This window comes from Panthera tigris, chromosome A2, assembly GCF_018350195.1.
Source record: "Panthera tigris isolate Pti1 chromosome A2, P.tigris_Pti1_mat1.1, whole genome shotgun sequence".
NCBI classification, from domain to species: domain Eukaryota; kingdom Metazoa; phylum Chordata; class Mammalia; order Carnivora; family Felidae; genus Panthera; species Panthera tigris.
Genome location: NC_056661.1, coordinates 80,357,119 through 80,378,594, shown reverse-complemented (window position 1 = coordinate 80,378,594; position 21,476 = coordinate 80,357,119). Strand labels below are relative to the sequence as shown.

General features: G+C 39.3%; 1 protein-coding gene across 1 annotated transcript in view; it reads right to left on the bottom strand.

Annotated features, from left to right (window-relative positions):
• RELN (reelin) overlaps positions 1-21,476 on the bottom strand; it is a 524,409-nt gene that overhangs the window by 28,435 nt on the left and 474,498 nt on the right. Inside the window, exons 47-53 of the mRNA XM_042964909.1 lie at positions 18,440-18,580; positions 16,877-17,054; positions 13,528-13,721; positions 8,771-9,027; positions 5,336-5,490; positions 4,037-4,251; positions 1,738-1,915 (exon numbers count right to left, since the gene is read on the bottom strand). Of these exons, the coding sequence (XP_042820843.1) occupies positions 1,738-1,915; positions 4,037-4,251; positions 5,336-5,490; positions 8,771-9,027; positions 13,528-13,721; positions 16,877-17,054; positions 18,440-18,580 (1,318 nt within the window). The remainder of the gene's footprint in view (positions 1-1,737; positions 1,916-4,036; positions 4,252-5,335; positions 5,491-8,770; positions 9,028-13,527; positions 13,722-16,876; positions 17,055-18,439; positions 18,581-21,476) is intronic.

Here is a 21,476-nt window from a genome sequence, read left to right as displayed (position 1 = left end):
GTTTGTTCTATTTAAGAGTCTCTTATGGTTTGTTCCCCTCCCTGTTTTTATCTTATTTTTGCTTCCCTTCCCTTATGTTCATGTTTTGTATCTTAAATTCCACATGAGTGAAGTTATATGATATTTGTAGGAATAGTCTATTTTTTCAAAAAGAGTAGATAAATAAAATATTAGGGTTCATTATGGCTATTTTTATGCAAAATTATTTCATCCCCTCACATCATAGTGAACTATGATGAAAAATCTTGATGTTTCTATTAATTTTGTCCATAATATAGTCTTGCACTGGGTTGAGGCACAATTCTTTTGTTTTTTGGTTTTTTACATGATAGAAATATATCATGGAAACAATTTGTTACAGTTGCAATGGCAGTAACTATACAGAAAAACTACTTATTCATTTCTTTAGAGGAGTTGTCTAGTTGGTACTTACTATGTAGTTTAAATGATTTAAATGACTCAGAACATAATCATCTCTATAGTTAAAGACAAGTACATCACGTGTCAGTCCTACTTCACCTCACTGATGTCAGCAAATAAATACAATTTTAAAAATGGAGGTTTACAGGTAAGAACACAAGAGTCAGAAGACATGCACTGTTAACCATGTAAACTCTTATTAGAAAAGTTTGACCAGAGTTCATAATATAGACCTATTATTTTGTAATATAAACTTATTAATTTCTTATCCAACTGAGGAATACTAATGAAATTTGAATGTTCATGAAAGAAACTAATTTTTTTAAACTTCATTCATTACCTATGGCTGGGTTCCTCATGTTATAATCTCATTTGTTGACCAACACTTTCAGATACAAGTGAGCATTGCTCCAATTAATTTATTAATTCCAAAGTTGGTGTATTATAGAAAAAAAATGACAGAACAGGTTTTGTTTACATTTTTTTTGCTACTTCCATGTTTGATTTCAGTCACTTGTGCTTTTTTGGTTTGGTCATTTTTCTGTTATTGCAGCGATGAATGTACTGTATTTGTTCACAGAAATAGAACACATATATGGGAACTGTGTTGGGCAATTGTATTTACTTTGCATATTAAGTAATAGTGTAACAGCAAAAGTTTCCAAAATGACCTCTCTATTCTTAATACACAACCACATTTTAGCAGTCAGCAAATTGGAACACTGAGTTTTCTGAACAAAAATGCAGGTAATGAGAATACTGTAATAATGCTGTATGGTGACATAATGGTGAGCACACTTATTGTGGTGAGCACTGAGTCATGTCAGAATTGTCCAGTCGCTATGTTGCACGCTTGAAACTAAAATAACATTGTATGTCAATTGTAATTCAATAAAAAAATTCAGCTACTGTTTAGTCATTTTTGAAAATTTGTTTCTTTGTGATAATGAATCTATGTTATTTGCTTCATAACATCAACATCTTCCTTCAAACGGCACATCTACCGAATAAGTGAAGTAAAGAAGACTTAATGCTGGTTTCAAATTAAGAGTCTTTAAAAAAAAAGCAGAGTATTTATGCTCTTTAATCAATACAGTCTGGTTTATTTCATAAATTGAGTAAATTGTAGTAGAGCTTGGTCTTGATATTCTGTATCTAAGAAACCTAAGAGATATTTTCAGTTGCCAGCCAAAGGATTTTATTCACTGGGGCACCCAAAGACCGCTGTTATAACTTACTAGGCCCCCACTTAACAATGGTTCTTCAGGCACGACCTGCGGTGTGAGTAAATGCTTTCTTCTGGGGCATTAACATTACCTTCAGAGTGTGAGTCAAGTAGCAGTTGGGCCCAGAGTATCCCGGATCACAGATGCACTGTTCCTTTAAGCAATCTCCGTGGCCCCTGCAGTTGTCCAAGCATCCAGGGCCCAGGTAGAAATTATCGATTGCCCACTGCATATCTGAGTACTTCTGATAGAATCTCAATCTTACTGGACTATTGATAACACAGAAGCAAAGGAGTGAGAACAAAAGTTAACTTTACTTAAGTCCATTTTCCTATGTGTATGTTCAGTACAGAAGAGGAAAAAAAAAACATTTAAGATACTGGCAGTATGAAATGGGTTAATAAAAAACGTTTTCTGACCGCCATTATCTATTTCTGTAATGGAACTTTAAAGCCAGTTTCATTAAAATTTTATAGTATGTGAGCAAACTCGTACAACAAAATGAAAATGCAGTGGAATCTCTATTTCAAGCGATAGGAACATTTTAAAATACAAATCTGTAACTATCATAAATGAGGCTGCTTATGAACTGGAGTCCAGTGGTTGTGTCGCAATTTAACTGCATTTCTGAAATTGTACACAAGGTGAGTGAAGCCTTTCACAGAGACTCGTCAGCAGACACACAGCCCTCAGGTGGTCAGGAAACAGCAACTTCTGAATCCCCAAAGGTAATCGATATTCTCAGAACAGCTGTGCTAATTAGAAAACGATTTTGAAAGGGTTATGTGAAAGGGCAATTTCCCCAAGATTTTGATTTAATCATTGCTCTTCTCTGTCTTTGGGGGAAAATACAAACCTCACAATTAACCTTATATCAGAATGTGCTGCACTATTTTGATGTGAAGAGTTCAAAGTACACGAGGAGACTTTCTGGGGTGATGTAAATGTTCTGTATCTTGTTTTATGGCGTGGTTCCACAGGTTACACATTGGTAAGAACTCATTGTGCCGAACTACTAAGATGTGTGCATCTTACTGAATTTAAGTTTTACATCATTATTAAAAAAGAGAGAGGAATAGAGGGGTAAAACGAGGCAGTGATATCATGGCCCTCCCCAGCACCCATTCCGCCCTTGGTGAGTCATAGGAGTAATGGAACTCCCCTAGCTATTGACTGACTCAGGAATGGGCATTCTTGAGCTAATTTGTGCCAATGGGACACAAGAAGGTAGTAACTCCAGCTCTGAAAGAAAAGCAACTCTGTTTCTCTTCCATTGGACATAGGTAAGGATGCATTCTGCTGCAGTTTTCTGGAAGCCATCTATGTTCATGAGGCCTGAATATTACACCAATGTGTGAACGGAGGAGCAAAGAAAGAGTCATTGTAAGAGTAGTAAGTAATAATGTCCTTGAAGACATTTTTGAGCATGTGAATCAATCCTAGAATCCAGTTACTTTGGATTGTTTCATTACAGATATAATACATTTCACTTTTAATTGAGTCCATTTGCATTGGGTTTTCTGTTACCTGTGGCTGAAAGTATCCTGATCTAATCTCCTAGCACATTAATAGACTAAAACCTTTAGATGTGTTCCAGGAAACAGTGAGTGATCATGTAGTAGGTGATATTTATGGGCCACTGGAAAAGCTGAGTGCAAGCACCTTATTCAAAGGCTCTATATGTGCTGGACATATATCGTAATTCTGTTTCATAAGAAGGTTTTTCATTTAGCCAGTCTCTATGATTCATATGGTGGAGGTACACCTGTCATTTTCTTCAATATATCTTTTTTCCTAATTTTACAAAGGAAAAGCTTTTAGAATTGCTTAAATTAACTTATCTACAGACTTTTCAGGGAATAGTTTAATCATCTTGGCTCACTACTGCTCTAGGCTAATTACTTTTCACAGCAGGTGCAGAATGTAACAGAAAAATGAGATCTACAAACCACACTTGTACAGACAGCATGAAGAATTAGGTTTTGTACAAATAGCATCACCACTTAGGACTTGCTCGTGTCTTCATCTATGGATTGACAGGCAGTAATATGGAAAGCATATGATGCATGGTGGACCACAGTCTACAAGACCCATAAGGTAGCCTATACCTTTTCATCTGGCTCTAGGACTATTGCTATTGCTGTGTCTCCATGTTCAGAGATTAATATGGAAAGTGGAAGGGCTTGCCAAGGCCCTTCTTGAGAAGCCTGAGGATTTAAACTTGAGGTCTCCTCAAGTCAGTTCATCATGGAGGTCATTGATTAGAGAACTTTTAGAATTAGGGGGTAAGAGCATTTTACCCACAATTACACATAATTTCAGGCTCGACAAGTGTCCCTCATAGACTTATGGATGCTTGGAACCAGGCTTTATTTGAATTTTCTACTTACTTCCCCACTAAGCTTTCAGGAAGTGGGTAGGTGATCCTTTTCCACCCTTTGGTTGGAAAGAATACTGATGGCTGAGAAACACTTCCAGAGCATTTTGGGTCTGCAGGTAAGCACTGAGGGACCAGATAATTCCAGCTCACACCAAAGTCGGTAGAATACTGCACATGAATTTGATTCTGGGCAACTTTTTCAGACACTTTACATCCAACAGAAATCTAATGAACAGAAAAGAAAGATTGGAAAAATATTAAAACCAGATTACATATTTCTGCTCTAAGGACTTGGCAGCAAGAAAGGTGCTGATCACTTGATAGGTGTTACACCACATCCACTCTGTATTTTCAGGATCATTACTTATTCTGCTGATGGACAGGGTAGTTGACGCGGTTGCCCAAGATGACAAATTATAGAAAGTGCCAAATATATTGTGCAGGGAGTTTGGAGAGAAGCTGAAAGCTGTGCTCTGCCATGGCTGGCTGATTGCCTTGGAAGGCCTGGGCCCACTCTTACAAATTGTTGTTTGTTGTGCTAATGGTCTGGCACTTCTATTTGGCAGGATGCTCGACCAAGAAGGATTGCTAACAGCTTCTCCAAGTTTACTGTTTTGTTGTACAATTTATGACTCTCCATACATCACTTTCAAATACAAGTAAGATGCAATGAAGTGATAACAGAAGGTACTTTTAATAAGGCACAGCACCTTTTGTTGCCCCAGACAGGCATACTGGAACATTTGTTGCTAATACAGTGGGAGTGAGGTAGACAATAAATTGGATGACATAAAATAAATTGGATGACACAACATCTTGGCCAAAATCGATGCTGGCATTAATGCTAATCATGCCTTTGTTTTCTAGAATTTTCTTTCTCCAGAAACATTACAATAGTCTTGCGAAAACAACAACAAAAAAAGGTAGTTATAACCATAATAGCTTTAATCTTCTCTTAAAGGAAGAAGTTGGCTAAGTCATATAATGATTTAAAATATGATAACTCAGCGTCCTACGTTTTTATCATCACTATTTTGCGCTATTTTGCTCTGTTTATTCCTGGACAGAAATGCATTTACTCTTATGAAAGTTTTATGTTGGCATAATTCAGAAATAAAATAATTTTAATCACTTTTAATCATTAAGTTATATACAGTAGAGATGTATATTACCTAAACATTACATTTTATTTTTCAAAGTGTATATTAAGTCAATGAAATGTTGTATGATCTTTGCCTCAAAATTTTTTTTTCATTTTTATATTGCTAGTGTATAGGTATTTATGTAATTGAGACCATAACATTTTCACCTTGAATTGCATGATCCAGCCTTCAGTGGGAGTCAGATCATGGGTCACTGCATACACTTCTCTTCCATCATGGCTGCCACAAATCATGACACCATCAGGGGAGTCACAGAATCTTTCTACTGTGCAATCATCATGGAATAGCCAATGCTCATTCACTTAAAAAAATATAAATTTTATGATAAATTTATGACAAAATTACTTGAAGCAAATTTACACATTAAGCAAGATCTTGTACTATTTTCAGTAGAAATCTCTCTTATCTTACATACAATCCACAGGCAAAACACTAATGTAAGCATATCATTTTAGGAACATGGATCCTAGGAGGTTGAGATATACCTACTGTCCAATACTGGCAAGTCTACATTTAGAAAAAAAGTATATTGTATGTGTTATAAATGAAAAGCAAAGGGAAATGCGTATTGATTCTTTTTTTAAAGTTTATTTATTTTTTAGTAATCTCTACACCCAACGTGGGCTTGAACTTATGGCCCCAAGATCAAGAGTCACATGCTTTTCTGACTGAGTCATCCAAGTACCCCTACACTGATTCTTTTCTGATAGATACTTAACTTTTAGGCAGGTTCTAAAGAAGGACAAAGAATTTCTAGTAATACGAGAGGGAAGTGAGCTAGCTACTTCTAATCAAATTCTGGCAGTGTCATCTGGGTAATTAAAAAATTATGATAGTCAAATTCATAGAACCAGAGGGTAGAATAGTGGTTAGTAGGGGCTGAGGAGAAGGAGAAATGGAGACATGTCAGTCAAGGGGTATGAAGTTTCAGGAATACAAGGCAAATAAGTTCCGGAGATCTACTGTGCAACAGAGGGCCTATAGTTACCAATAATGTACGGTATACTTAAAAACTTGCTAAGAAGGTTAAACAAAAAGGAGGGGGGTTCTGTGAGAGGAAATGTTAGGAGGTGATTGATAAATTTATGGCCATGATTGTGGTGATGTGGTGTATAATTATCTCCAAACTCATCAAGTTGTATACATTAAAATCAACAGCTTTTTGTATGTCAATTATACCTCAATGAAGTGACTAAAAACAAGCTTATGTCTAAGGAAAACTTAGGCAACAAGACTATGACTTGATTAGCGCTGAGTACATCCTGTTGTCTCTCCCTCTCTTTCTCAGTCACACACACACACACACACACACACACACACACAAACTGTCCACAATGTCCTTTCTTTTCTGGAAGGGTTTTTTTTTTTAATGTTTTATTTATTTTTGAGACAGAGAGAGACAGAGCATGAGCAGGGGAGGGGCAGAGAGAGAGGGAGACACAGAATTCGAAGCAGGCTCCAGGCTCTGAGCCGTCAGCACAGAGCCCAACACGGGGCTCGAAACCACAGACTGTGAGATCATGACCTGAGGCGAAGTTGGACGCTTAACCAACTGAGCCACCCAGGCGCCCCAGGAAGGGGTGTTTTTAAAAAAAGTTTATTAATTTATTTTTGAGTCAGAGAGAGCACAGCAGAGGAGGGGTAGAGAGAGGGAGAGAGAGAATCCCAAGCAGGCTCTGCACCATCAGGGTGGAGCTGGATGGAGGCTCAAACCCACCAGCCGTGAGATCATGGTCTGAGTCAAAACCAAGAGTTGGATGCCCAACTGACTGAGCCACCCAGGTGCCCCTGGAAGAGGCATTTTTAACATTATGATTTTATTCCAGAAAGTTTAAGAAGGAACATATCCATAAATTGCATTTAATTCATGATACACTTTGATTTTATAGGTCCAGCGTTTCTCTGAAAGTTTCCTGTTTAGCTCCAGCATTTTCACTGGAGATGAATGGGTACAATCATAGGCTTGGGGCTACTGTGCAAGTAACAGAGTTGGATGGTCTCAGAGGAGTCAGAGGAGAGACCAAACAATTGGAATTCAGCCTTCATCTATGCTGTGTCCTTTTGAGTTTGTCTGAGCATTAACATATGTGTACAGAACAAGCATTTTATGTCTGGGATTCAAATGGCTACCACAGTGCCATTATCTGTGAATTTTCATTCCAAATTCCCTCCCAATTCATGGGATTTTGGAGCTACATTTAATCGTGCATCTAGTACTCCAGAGCCAAAGAGCACAGAAATTTGAGTTCCAGTTTATTCTAGGGCACATAGTTTATGCTAGAACTCTGCAATCCTGATAAAAGCAGGTTTTTACATTAATCCACTACCTCATCAATATCTTCTGAAATATCAGAAGCTACTTCTGTAATTAGATATTATAGTTTCTAAAAAACTATTTTTGCAATTCTTCAATTGTACATCACCAATCAAGCCTGAAGTGCAAATTGGTATTTTAGGTACTTGAAAAAATAATCTGTATTTGCTTTTATTCATACAGAAGCAGTGTTTAAATTATTTTCTGGCCATAAACTCACTTATGTAAATCACTTCACAGGGAAAAAATAAATGAATAATTTAGCAAGGTTCTGAACCAGATCTGTGTAAGTAAATCTTCTCAATAACCTTCTTCAGAGAATTATTTTCACTGTTCAGATAACACTTGCAGTGTTGGCATGAGCCGTATAATTAAACATCACTACTTGACCAGAAGATACCATGTTTTATGTAGTATTACCAAGGATGTGGCATGACAAAGCCACAAACTTGATATAAGTCACCATTTTTTAAAAAGATGACCAGAACAGGGCGTCTAGGTGGCTCAGCCGTTAAGCATCTGACTTCGGTTCAGGTCATCATCAGACAGGTTGTGAGTTCCAGTCCCATATGGGGTGAGCTTGAGACCTGCTTGGGGTGAGCAGGAGCCCTGCTTAGGCGAACCCTGCTTCTCTTTCTCTCCCTCTCTCTCTCTCTGTCCCTCATGAGATTCTCTCTCTCTGCCTCTTGCTCAGTTGCACCCTCTAAATAAATAAATAAAATAAATAAATAAATAAATAAATACCAGAATAGTTTTATGAAATGAAAAGAAAACAAGACATAAAAAATGAGCCTAGCACGGAGAGATCTTTTTTTCTATGTCATCAGGATCACTGCTCTACTACTATTGAGAAGAAACAGTGACAAGCAAGACCTGAGACACTCTCTAAAACATGAAATGTCATCACAAATGCAACTAACATGTAGCAAAACAAGACACTTGTCTTTGGATATTAAAATAAATGACTAGGAAATACTGGCTTTCTACCCAAAGGAGAAACAAGGAAACAAAGAAACAAATAATCTCTTTAAAAAAAAGAATTATTACAGGATGCTATTTATTAAAACATACTTGCTGCTTAAATGGAAGAAGATTTAGTTCCAGTGTAGATCAGGAATTTTGAGAGAAACAAAAGGGCGAAACCATTTTCACTGTTTCTATACCATTTGAGAATCTGTAAGAGCTTCACATTCTACTTTTTTTGAAAAGACCCAAATCCACGCTACATTTCTGCTGGATTCGTATTTAGCATTAGTGATAAATGTACCTGCAGTTTTATCCTCCATAAACATGTCAAAAGCAATTCTCCCGACAGGGCCGGCGTCTGCGGGGGAGCGCTCGTGCTGGGGCACAGGGGCACTGCTGAAGGTATCCAGCATGACCGTCCTCTGGTCCGCAGAGCCCGAGATGAGGACATTGTCGATGGCCCAGTCATTCTGATCCAGGCCGTCATGTCTTGGCTGCCACCAGCGGAAGCGAGTGGCAATCTCTTTAGCATCAGGAGGGAGAAGGATATTCACGAATCTGTACGAAAATGATGGCAGTGGGGGGTAACAAACTTGTCAAATGTCTCATGCGAGTAAAAGATTCACAACAAGAGGTAAGATATTACACGTCACGTGGTGGTGAGGGAAGGACAGGAGATAAAATTTAAAAACTTAATTTAAATAGTTGATTTAAATGTTTATTTTAATTTTTTTAATGTTTACTTATTTTTGAGAGAGAATGAGAGACAGAGAGAGAGAGAGAGTGTGTGTGCAGGGGAGGGCCAGAGAGAGGAGACACAGAATCCAAAGTAGGCGCCAGGCTCTGAGCTGTCAGCCCAGAGCCCAACGCGGGGCTCCAACCTATGAGTGGTGAAATCACAACCTGAGCTGAAGTCGGGCGCTTAACCAACTGAGGCACCCAGGTGCCCAAAATTTATTTTAATTTTTTTTTTAATTTTTTTTTAACGTTTATTTATTTTTGAGACAGAGAGAGACAGAGCATGAACAGGGGAGGGGCAGAGAGAGAGGGAGACACAGAATCAGAAGCAGGCTCCAGGCTCTGAGCCATCAGCCCAGAGCCCGATGCGGGGCTCGAACTCACGGACCGTGAGATCGTGACCTGAGCTGAAGTCGGACGCTTAACCGACTGAGCCACCCAGGCGCCCCTATTTTAATTTTTAAAAATCATTTTTAAAATGTAATTTTTATAAACCATGATAAACTGGTTTGAGCTTATGAAGGTTCAGGAGTCCCTAAATGGGGGAAACAATGTGAACAAATTCAAGGATTCTGGAACTATCTACTTATTCTAATTGTCCCTGGGCAGGCCTTAACGGGACTTTACAGTTTTCTGCTTGCCTAGGGGCCTCTCTGGATCTATAAGCCTAGAGATATGCACTTTGGTAGACATAAGCCAATACTAACTTTTGTTTTCTGTCTCCTAGAGGTTGGTTTCATCAGTTTCCTTCCCCTGGTGCCTTGATTTCATTCTACTCCTGTGAGTAGCAGCAATTTGCTTAGAATTCAGACACTGAATTCAGACACATGTGGCAGGACATTTGGGTTCTCAGCTTGAGGGTACCAGGTTGTATGTAATTACTTTATGTGGTTTAATACTGACTTTGTCTTTATGTTTTATTGAAGACATTATACTAAGAAATGCTGAGTAAGAACCATTGGGTAACAAGCCCAGCATGCTGTCCCCAACACAGTCACCAAGAACAGATATGGACAAATATGACTACATGCTTCAATATGAACCATAACCAGCTAGACATGATCACAATTACGCATTTAAAGCCCAAGAATATATCAAACACTTTTGAGCTTATACTCACAACCATAAAGTCTGTTGGGGAAAATAATTTCCTGAGGTTTACTTTCCTCTGCATAAATTCCCATCTTTCTATCCATACTAATCTACCTCGCTTTATATTTAAGGGCTGCCTCTTAGTGTTAGTGTTCCAAGATGGGCCAATAAGCCCAAATCCATCCTGTGAAGAACCCTTAAGTTGAGGACTTTCATGGTGGCCCCTTTAGTTTTCGTCTTTCACACTGAAGAGGGTTCACCGTTTTGTTTGTATTTATACACTATTTCCTTGTTGATTTTATTTTCCTTCCTCTTTTCTCTTTTATGTCTTTGTTGAGAGATTAGGACCAGAATAGTAGGCAGTATTCCAGATGAGGACGCATTAAGATCCATTCAATGCTGCGGTCCTTTTGGTTGGATTTTCAGTACTTGAATTTTAAATACTTTTTTGACTATGTCCGTCATTTTGTGTACCCTTTGGGCCAAGACAGCTTAGTGGATCTTGGTCTTAGGGAAGGAAATTGTAGACCGTGAATCCTAGATCCTTGCTTGTATAGTTACTGGCAGTTTGGAGACCATCCGTGCTTAGGCAATCTTTTCCAAAGTTTATTTCCTCATGCATCTCACTTTCAAAGCTCATCTGTCCTCTCCTTGCCCTCTTTTTGTATCCTCACCTTGTATGATCTTCCTATAGCTTATCTGCTTTGATTTGGCATGTTTAACATTTTAAAGTGTATTAAATAATATCAGAAATGTGTCTGTTCCTAGAGAGACATACAATCATACTTATTTACCCAGAGCAACGATCTTTACCTTTTTTTTCCTTTCCAATTTTTTTTTTTACTGTTTATTCATTTTTGAAAGACAGAGCAAGACAGAGCACAAGCAGGGGTGGGGCAGAGAGAGAGGGGGACACAGAATCTGAAGCAGGCTCCAGGCTCTGAGCTGTCAGCACAGAGCCCGATGTGGGGCTTGAACTCATGGACCACGAGATCATGAGCCAAAGTCCAGCGCTCAACCGTCTTAGCCACCCAGGCACCCCTTTTCTTTCCTATTTCTAATGTAGTTTCCTTTCTCTCATAAATCCTTGACCATGTTTTAAAAACCCTTGGAGTACAAATTTATCTAAGGCTGTTGAAAGTTTAAATAAATTATGACCACTGTTACTACTTCAGTCAATTTGTTTCTCCTTCAGAGAACTAAAGTAGATCAGACAGTTATGCTTTTATCTTAACTTCATTCTCCCTGCATATTATGCTAAATGTTCAGGAACTCATACCTGAGAGTCTTTATACCTTTCTCCAAAAAGACTAAGGAAATAGTTTACTTGGCTTATCTGTTATCTTCTAACTAACAGATGAGCACGTTTTTGTGTGCTATTACACTGTGTTCCTCTTAGCTTCTATTTGAATTCCTTTACTACTGTCCAACTTTAAGGTAAGTGCAGGATTTAAAACTTTTGCTTGTGGCTGACATTTCCTCAATTGCCATTTTCCCCTTCTTCCTTCATAATAGGAGCCCATCTTTATAGTGAGGTGAATAGTTGTCCAGAATAAAGACAGTATGTCCAGACTCCCTTGCATCTGGGTGTGTTTCTGTGACTAAGTTCTGGCTACTGGAATGTGAATGGAAGTATGGGCACCTGTTAGGAAGTGTCCTCGAAGAGAGACAGCACACCCTTCTTGCCCATCCTCCCTCCTGCTGGTGGGAAGGTGGAGGAGCTGGGGTTGCCATTTTGGACTAGATGGAGGTCATGTGTTGAGTGTGGCAAAAACATAAGGTAGAAAGAACCTGGGTCTCTGGTGCTTATGGAACCACTGTAGCCGCCCTTGGCTATTTTCTTCCAGATCTAATTTATATGAGAGAAAGAAAAAAAAAACCTTATAAGTTACTTGGGGTTTTCTGTCATTCACAGCTGAACCTATTGTTAATGGACACACTGAATTTAAATGATCATTTATAAGATTCTTTAATTGTTTTTATTTTACCTAATTTTTAGCCTATACCTGGTTTGCCATACACTGAGGGATTATCTATGTTTTGTCTTCCTTTTTTGGTGCTTTTAATTCTTCTACGTTTCTGGGTTTAATTATTCTATATTTCTCCTTTCCCCTTTCCTCTCCTGACCTCTACTCTGCTCTCTCCTCTCCTCCAACCTTCTTTCTCTCTCTCTTCTCTTCCTTCCACCTTATTAGATATGCTCTTTTACTTTTAAAAACTCTTTTGACTTTTCTCATTGGTCACACCAATTGCTTTTTGCCTTTCCAGAATATATATCTTTTAAATGATTCCTACATTGCATTTATTAAGCCCATTGTGAGGGTTTTATTTTATTTTTTATTTTTTTAATATGAAATCAAATTGGTTTCCATACAACACCCAGTGCTCACCCCAACAGGTGCCCTCCTCAATGCCCATCACTGACTTTCCCCTCCCTCCCAGCCCCCATCAACCCTTAGTTTATTCTCAGTTTTTAAGAGTCTCTTATGGTTTGGCCCCCTCCCTCTCTTTTTTTTCCCTTCCCCTCCCCCATGGTCTTCTGTTATTTTATTTCTTTATGATTATTTTTTTTAATGTTTATATTTTTGAGAGAGAGAGAGAGAGAAAGAAAGAGTAAGAGAGACAGAGCGTGAGTAGGGGAGGGCCAGAGAGAGAGGGAGACACAGAATCTGAGGCAGGCTCCAGGCTCTGATCTGTTAGCACAGAGCCCCACGTGGGGCTTGAACTCACGAGCTGTGAGATCATGACCTGAGTCAAAGTCAGACACTTAACTAACTGAGCCACCCAGGTGCCCCTAAAACTAGTCATTCTTAAAATAAAAACCCAAACCAGCTATTTATCAGCTCAGAAATCTTATCTTCATGTCAGTTTCAAAGCATCATTTTTTTTATTTTAGTTTTTTTAAGTTTATTATTTATTTTGAGAGAGAGAATGTGAGCAGGGAAGATGCAGAGACAGAGGGTGAGAGAGAGAATCCCAGGCAGGCGCCACGTTGTCAGCACAGAGCCTGATGTTGGGCTCCAACTCATGAACCGTGAGATCATGACCTGAGCTGACACCAAGAGTCAGGCACTTAACCGAATAAGCCACCAGGTGCCTCACAGAAGCATCTTCTACCAGTGAGTATTGTCCAGGTCCCCTGAAGCCCCTGCTGACTGACTGCTGGCAGGCCTTAACAAGCATTATTACTCGATATACTAGTTATTAAAGATAAAATAGAATACAAACCCAGGTTTACTGTATTGGTCATAGAAAATCTCCATTAGCAGGTTCCAGGTAATGCCTCCATTGACAGAATATTCCAGGAGAACACCTTGGTTACGGTTATTTGGTGTAATCAGGCATCCGTACATGAAGTAAAACTGGATAAACTCGGCATTAGTGAGGTTTAGATCCACGGTGACTAACAGTCGACTACAACCCTAAGGGTGAAAAGCAGAATCCAACAATGATAAAGAATTGTAACTGCAGCTTAAGGTTTTCTCTGGCTTCCATCAGTTTTATATTTCTTTTGTAATACAAGTTGCATGGCATAGTAATACTAATTTTTGTGTCATTTCTCTTGTTACCCTAGCTCCCAGCATGGCATCTGGCACACAGTAGGTACTCAGCAAATACTTGCTAAACTTTGAAATTTCAGGATCAGAACTTACTTACAAAGGATATTTTCTCATAAGCAATATGAGAGTTGAAATTTAACTATTCTGTCTTTATTAAACTATTTCCAGGTATTCATAGGCATTTTTAGGTTTTTCAAAAGGTAGCAGCTATTAATAAATTAGCACTTAAAAATGTTTATTTATTTATTTTGAGAGAGAGAGAGAGAACATGAGCAGGGGAGGGGCAGAGACAGAGAGAGAGAGAGAGAGCACAAGCAGGCTCTGCACTCAGTACAGAACTGGACATGGGCTGGATCCCATGAACTGTGAGATCATGACCTGAGCCGAAATCAAGAGTTGGACACTTAACCAACTGAACCACCCAGGCCCCCCAATAAAATAACATTGTTCAGATGATTACTTTAATATGAAATTTAACAATAACTACATTGAAGAATTTCATATAATTTAATTATAATTAGAGATAATAGTTGTAATGATTTTTATTTAAACTTTTCTGGCTGATTTCAGTGTCATCTACATTAATTTATTCATGTAGATAGGTAGATGTCTTTTAGTTGAACATATGGGGAAAACTAGGCCTCTTGGAGTTGTATTTAAGCCAAGAAGAGTATTATCAACACTGCATTCTTAGTGTTGAGGATCACAGAGATCCTATATTGTTGCTCTTGGCTAAAACACTGATTATAGGGGTTCAGTCGGTTAAGCACCTGACGTTGGCTCAGGTCATGATCTCATCGTTCGTGGATTCAAGCTCCACGCTGGGCTCTGTGCTGACACCTCAGGGCCTGGAGCCTGTTTCGGATTCTGTGTCTCCCTTTCTCTCTGCCCCTCCTCTGCTAGTGCACACTCTTGCTCTCAAAAATAAACGTTAAAAAAACACACTGAATATAAATGATATACTTCACTGGCACAAATGCAAATTCTAAGGTAGGAAATTGTAGGGAAATAAAGACCTGACAGTGAATTTGTAATTTTTAAAAATTAAATTGCTTGGGAATGCAAGCTGGTGCAGCCACTCTGGAAAATAGTATGGAGGTTCCTCAAAAAACTAAAAATAGAACTACCCTACAACCCAGCAATTGCACTACCAGGTATTTATCCAAGGGATACAGGTGTGCTGTTTCGAAGGGACACATGCACCCCCATGTTTATAGCAGCACTATCAACAAGAGCCAAAGTATGGAAAGAGCCCAAATGTCCCTCGATGGATGAATGGATAAAGAAGATGTGGTATATATATATACAATGAAGTATTACTCGGCAATCAAAAAGAATGAAATCTTACCATTTGCAACTACGTGGATGGAACTGGAGGGTATTATGCTAAGTGAAATTAGTCAGCCAGAGAAAGACAAAAATCATGACTTCGCTCATATGAGGACTTTAAGAGACAAAACAAATGAACATAAGGGAAGGGAAGCAAAAATAATATAAAAACAGTGAGGGGGACAAAACAGAAGAGACTCATAAACATGGAGAACAAACAGAGGGTTACTGGAGGGGTTGTGGGAGGGGGGATGAGCTAAATGGGTAATGGGCACTAAGGAATCTACTCCTGAAATCATTGTTGCACTATATGCTAACTAATTTGGTGTAAATTTAAAAAAATAAAAAATTAAATAAAAAAATTAAATTGCTTATGAAACGTTTTTTAATCATCGTATTAAGGAAATTCTATTTTTATACAAGTTATCTCTGGCAGTAAGGTAGAATGACTATAAAATTTCTCAAAGAGATTTTCTAACATTGCTGTTGTCATTCACAAAATAATCTGCTATAAACAAAAATGTCTAATCATTACTGACAATTATTTTTCCTTGGCTAATTTATAGAAAGAATTAATTTTTGCTAATAAATTCAGGAAATGCTGAGGTTCATCTTCCTGAGTTTTGGCTCCTTAAATCCCAAATCTGTTGCAAGCTGAGGAGTTTTCAATTAGAGCATCACCCAGATGGAAGACCCTCAAATTTTGTACAAGTATTCTCTCCCAGGATGAAAATTCATTGATTTTTTTTTCCCTTTTAACTTTTAATTTTTATTTATTTTTTAATTTTATTTTTAATTTTTTAAAATTTACATTCAAATTAGGTAGCATATAGTGCAACAATGATTTCAGGAGTAGATTCCTTAATGCCCCCTACCCATTTAGCCCATCCCCCCCCCAACAACTCCTCCAGTAACCCTCAGTTTGTTCTCCATATTTATGAGTCTCTTTTGTTTTGTCCCTCTCCCTGTTTTTATATTATTTTTGTTTCCCTTCCCTTATGTTCATCGGTTTTGTCTCTTAAAGTCCTCATATGAGTGAAGTCATATGATTTTTGTCTTTCTCTGACTGACTAATTTCACTTAGCATAATACCCTCCAGTTCCATCCACATAGTTGCAAATGGCAAGATTTCATTCTTTTTGACTGCTGAGTAATACTCCATTGTATGTATGTATGTGTGTGTGTATATATATGTCTTCTTTATCCATTCATCCATTGAGGGACTTTCCATACTTTGGCTATTGTTGATAGTGCTGCTATAAACATGGGGTGCATGTGTCCCTTCAAAACAGCACACCTGTATTCTGTGGATAACTGCCTAGTAGTGCAATTGCTGGGTCGTAGGGTAGTTCTATGTTTAGTTTTCTGAGGAACCTCCACACTGTTTTCCAGAGTGGCTGCACCAGCTTGCATTCCCACATTGAAGTCTTTTTCTAATGTGTACTTAAATGTGCCTTGTGCTGATACTACCTGCATAATTAAATGGCCTCTGTTGATTTGTGATAGGAAAATGTTGGAAATAGTATTTTCTGATTTGTGCAAAGTTGCAAGTTCACATCAGGGTTGTTGTGCATTGAGAGGGTCTAATGCTGGATCTTGATTTGCCAATGAAACTTTAGAAAGACACTCAGTTCTTTTGGGGAAAACTCAGAGGATGCAGAAATGAATAACGGTTGCCAAATGCTCACCCCGCTGAAATGGAGGGCCATTCCCGAAGCCACGGCACCACACACGGTACTTAGTTTCCCTCCATTCACAGTCAACCAGTTCTGGGTGGAAGGAGCTCGATTGAAGTTGTCTTTGAGCTGGGTTGGAAGGGAGGTCTCGGGCTCATCACAGTACAGGCCACCCCATTGCTCGTCACAGCTGGGTGTGGAGAAAGACAAAGGAAAAGTCAACATGAAGCAAAACCACCACAGTTGTGTTCTCAAATTAGTGAGGCCAACTGCTATTCCTAGTCCAGGACGATGAAAGCTTACTTATCTTCACAGAACTGCCCAGAATTTACCCGCTCTCCTGAACAGTGCATCAGGTTAGAAATAATCTGTGAATAATTGCCTTCAGGCATACCTAAAGTAATGACTTGGGTTTACAGGGAAAGAAGCAACTTCAAGGAATTTACTAAAGTCCTGTCTCTACATGACACAGCTCTAAAAAAGCTGATAAATAATTGTGGCTGCCAACCTCAACTGGTAGGTCCTAATAACTTACGAAATTGGTCTTGTAAAGAGGCTTTGGGCCAATTAGGAATCCAAGATGCCATGTTCCAAACAGCAGAGGGTACTTTGGGTAGCATCTGTCATCTCTGCCCAAAGGACTGACCTCCCTGTTCAATGGGGAAGGAATATGAATATAGGGCTGGAGGCTCTGGGGAATCATTAATTGATGGAAAGACCTCCCAGGCATGCAGGTTAATGGAGAAGGGGGTATAAATTCTCTCCTCACATCTTCATGTCTACTACCCCATCAAATAGCAAAATCTTTGAAAACCAAACATATGGTACATAAGACACACACACACACACACACACACACACTTTCTCTCTCTATCTCACACACACACATACACACACACACTCTCTCTCTCACACATACACACACACACACACTCTCTCACACACACACACTCTCTCTCTCTCTCACACACACATACACACACACACACACTCTCTCTCTCTCTCACACATACACATACACACACACTTTATTTAGATCCTTCCAAGGATGCTAAGTCTCTCTAAGTAAAATACTAGGCCTCTCCATCAAACAGGCATTTAAAAACCTTCTTATGTGCTCGCTTCGGCAGCACATATATTAAAAACCTTCTTATGCAAACAATGTGAGAATATGATCCAACCACAAGTCATGCACATCATTACATATGCTTAGACCTAAGTGAGAAAAATACTTATGGCGTATTATTTTCAGTCAGAATACACTGAGTTCCTGAACCTCTCCTGTCCTTTTCAGGTCTCAGGTGTGTCACAGGAACACAGAAGGAAATAAAACACAGTCAATTATAATTCATGTTTCTCTGGACAAGATAGCTGTTGTTCAGTTCCTAATCTCTAAGCAAGGATATAGATACAATGTCCACAGACTCCATAGTTAGCTCAGTATCAGATTTCAAGAAAAATGTGTAAACCAAGGCAGCTTCGGAGTGATTAAAAATCCAGTTTTGGCAAAATCTCCTGGCTGGAATGTGAATCAGGAACTTCCTATGCAAGGAAGGAAAAACAAAGCCTACTTACACACAGTTTCCTTGGATGCACCTTCCATGGCCACTGCACATATCTACGCAGCCGTCCCCAATATAGACATTATCTATCGCCCATGTCTGCTGCTTGTCAAAAGGAGCTGGTTGATGCCAACGGAAACGAGTGGCTTGAGACCTTTGAAGAAAAAGAGAATTATAATGAAGGCTGTGGTGGAAAAGAAAATGTGTCCTGGTGTATTTGAGCAAGTGCATGGAAGGGTGTAACAAAAATACAGGTACACCCCTAACTTGTATTCTCAGAAAAAGTGTTCATTATTGCAACAGTCTCTGCAAAACTCTGATTAACAACACCAGACCGCAATGAACTGTGATAGCTTGAGAGTATATTTTGGGCTGAGGATCTTTCTGCGTCTTGTAAAAACAGACTAAAACAGAAACTAAAACGAATCCTAACCAGTAGCCTCAGGGGGGACAGCAAGCCCTGAATTTTGTATGGAAACCATTGTGGAGTGATACCAGGGCTGTTGCTAAGTTATATTTGCTCCCTACCCCTCAATATTTGACTTGGAAAGCAGCATATGGGCTCGAACTCAACTCCTATGTGTGCCCTACAATCAGACACTTTTGTGCAGTGGGCCTACTGGTCTACTTCATACCGCATTTGTGAGGAATTCTCAACAACAAAAGTCTTAAGAAGACAGAGTGTAAATCAGGGAGAGCAATGAAACCCTAGATAACTGGATAGAGAAAAGAGAGAGGGTAGTGAGACCAGACTTATTTTATATTCATTCAAATGCAGCATAAATAAAATCAAAACAGAGATGCTCCTGATCCAGAAGCAGAAATACATTTGCTCATTTGCACGGTTTTGGGGAGTGTCTTGTTCCAAAGCACAAATAAACATATGTTTTCAGAGACACTAGATGGCGGTAAATCCAAACAGTGCCCTAGGCTCAAGAGACTGAACATTTCAGAGACCGGGAGATGAAACACTTTGCCAAAGCAAGTTTTGTTTTATGTATTCATACACTTTTGTCATTAAGAGACTGTTACTCACATGACTGAGAGCTATTTGTTTTGAGCAGGACAAAAGACCAAACACCAGCAAGGACTGTGTATTTTCTAATTGAAAACACATACATTAAGTTGAGAAAACAGAGAAGACACGAACCAGCACTAAAATCACCATTCTGAAAATGCATAGGGTTTGATATTTGATATTTGCTTACTGAGCATCTACACACTGATTTTTCCATTACATCTCTTGCTCCTCAGCTCCCAGCAGACTACCTAACATCCTCCTATCGCTTCCTATGACATTTAACTTTCCACCGCAAACTCCGCCTTGGTCCATGAGGTGCTGTCTGAGGCGGGGGGGGGGGGGGGTGGGCATCCTCCAGCTCTGCATCCTGGCTACCCACTCTGGAGTGCTGTTCCTTCTCTCAGTTCCCAGAGCTCATGACACTTTGTCCCACCTTCTGCCTGCACGTTCTTCCTCTCTCTGCCTGGTTCCCCTTTATGTGTCCTTTAGGCCTTGGATGCTGCGTCAGGTCCTCACAGAGAAATTTTCTTTTGGATCCCTTTAAAAATCATGTTTATTCCAAGAACAGCAAGCTGTTCTTTTACTTTTATAGCATTTATTATCACAATTGTAGTCGTATATTTATTTGCATATGTATTTCTTGAATGTCTGTCTCCTCCTCAAAAGTGTAAGTTACCAGGGAGCAGCATTATTACCTTTTTTCAACATTATCCCCTCAGTGCCCAGTGCCTAGCACTTAGTAGGTGCAGAGAGTTGGTATCCAGGGGCTACCGTTTTGACAGGAAGCAGTGGGAAGATGCCCCCCCGGGGTTGTGCAAGTCAGTGGCTGTGCCGTTTAGTTTAGTTAATGCTTAATGATGAAAATTACTAACAGATCACATGTGGCAGCATCTTACAAATAGTACAGTGGAATATCATATTTCCATAGCACATCATTACTTGGATTCTTTAAAAATATTTTTTTTAAGTTTATTTAGTTTTGAGAAGGGCAGAGAGAGAGAGAGAGCACAAGCAGGGGAGGGGCAGAGAGAGAGGGAGAGAGAGAATCCCAAGCAGGCTCTGCACCACCAGCACAGAGCCTGACATCAGGCTCAAACTCACAAACCGTGAGATTATGACCTGAGCTGAAATCAAGAGTCAGATGCTCAATCGACTGAGCCACCCAGGCACCCCATCCTTACTTGGATTCTAATAACGAGTCAACACTTACATTCTTCTCCTTTCTTTCAGACTATAAACTTCTGAAGGGCAGGAAATAATCTCTATATTGTTTCGTATCTCTAGTGCTCATAGAGGGTAGGCAAGTAATGTTTGTTCTGCTAATGTTTTATAACGCTCCATCAAAGCCTTTATCACTTTTTATTAAGGGTGTTTATTTATGGGGGGCGCCTGGGTGGCTCAGTCAGTTAAGTGTTTGACTTCAGCTCAGGTCATGATGAGTTAAACTCCCACATCGGGCTCTGTGCTGACATCTCGGAGCCTGAAGCCTGCTTTGGATTCTGTGTCTCCCTCTCTCTCTGTCTCTCCCCTACCAGCCCTCTGTATCTCTCTCTCTCTCTCTCTCTCTCTCTCTCTCTTGAAAATAAACATTAAAAATTTTTTAAAAAGAGGGCTTATTTATGTATAGTTTCCTCTGTTGGCTTGTTCTCCTTATTTATCTTTTTATGGTTGGTGACGCCTATAGATGGTGGGCTTCATAAATGTTTACTGAAAGAATAGTAAGTTGATAGCAATTGATATGGCCAGGAAGAATCAAATAAGAGACATCTTGTAGGGTGGGTAGGTAGGGACTGGGGATCAGCTGTGGAAGGGGCAGTGATCTGATGGCTGTCAAATGGGGAGAGGAACTCTGGGCAGCTGAGAGGTGGCATGAGCTGCCTAGCAGGTTTTGGCTGTCTGAACGTTGGTTGTGTTTAATCACAGTCTGGGCAGCCACTTAATGGAGAGACTGTACAGAAGATTTAGGAGGCAAAGGCACTGTTGGGGTTGATAGCTTTTATGGGGACTTCCAACCATGACATGTTTAGTT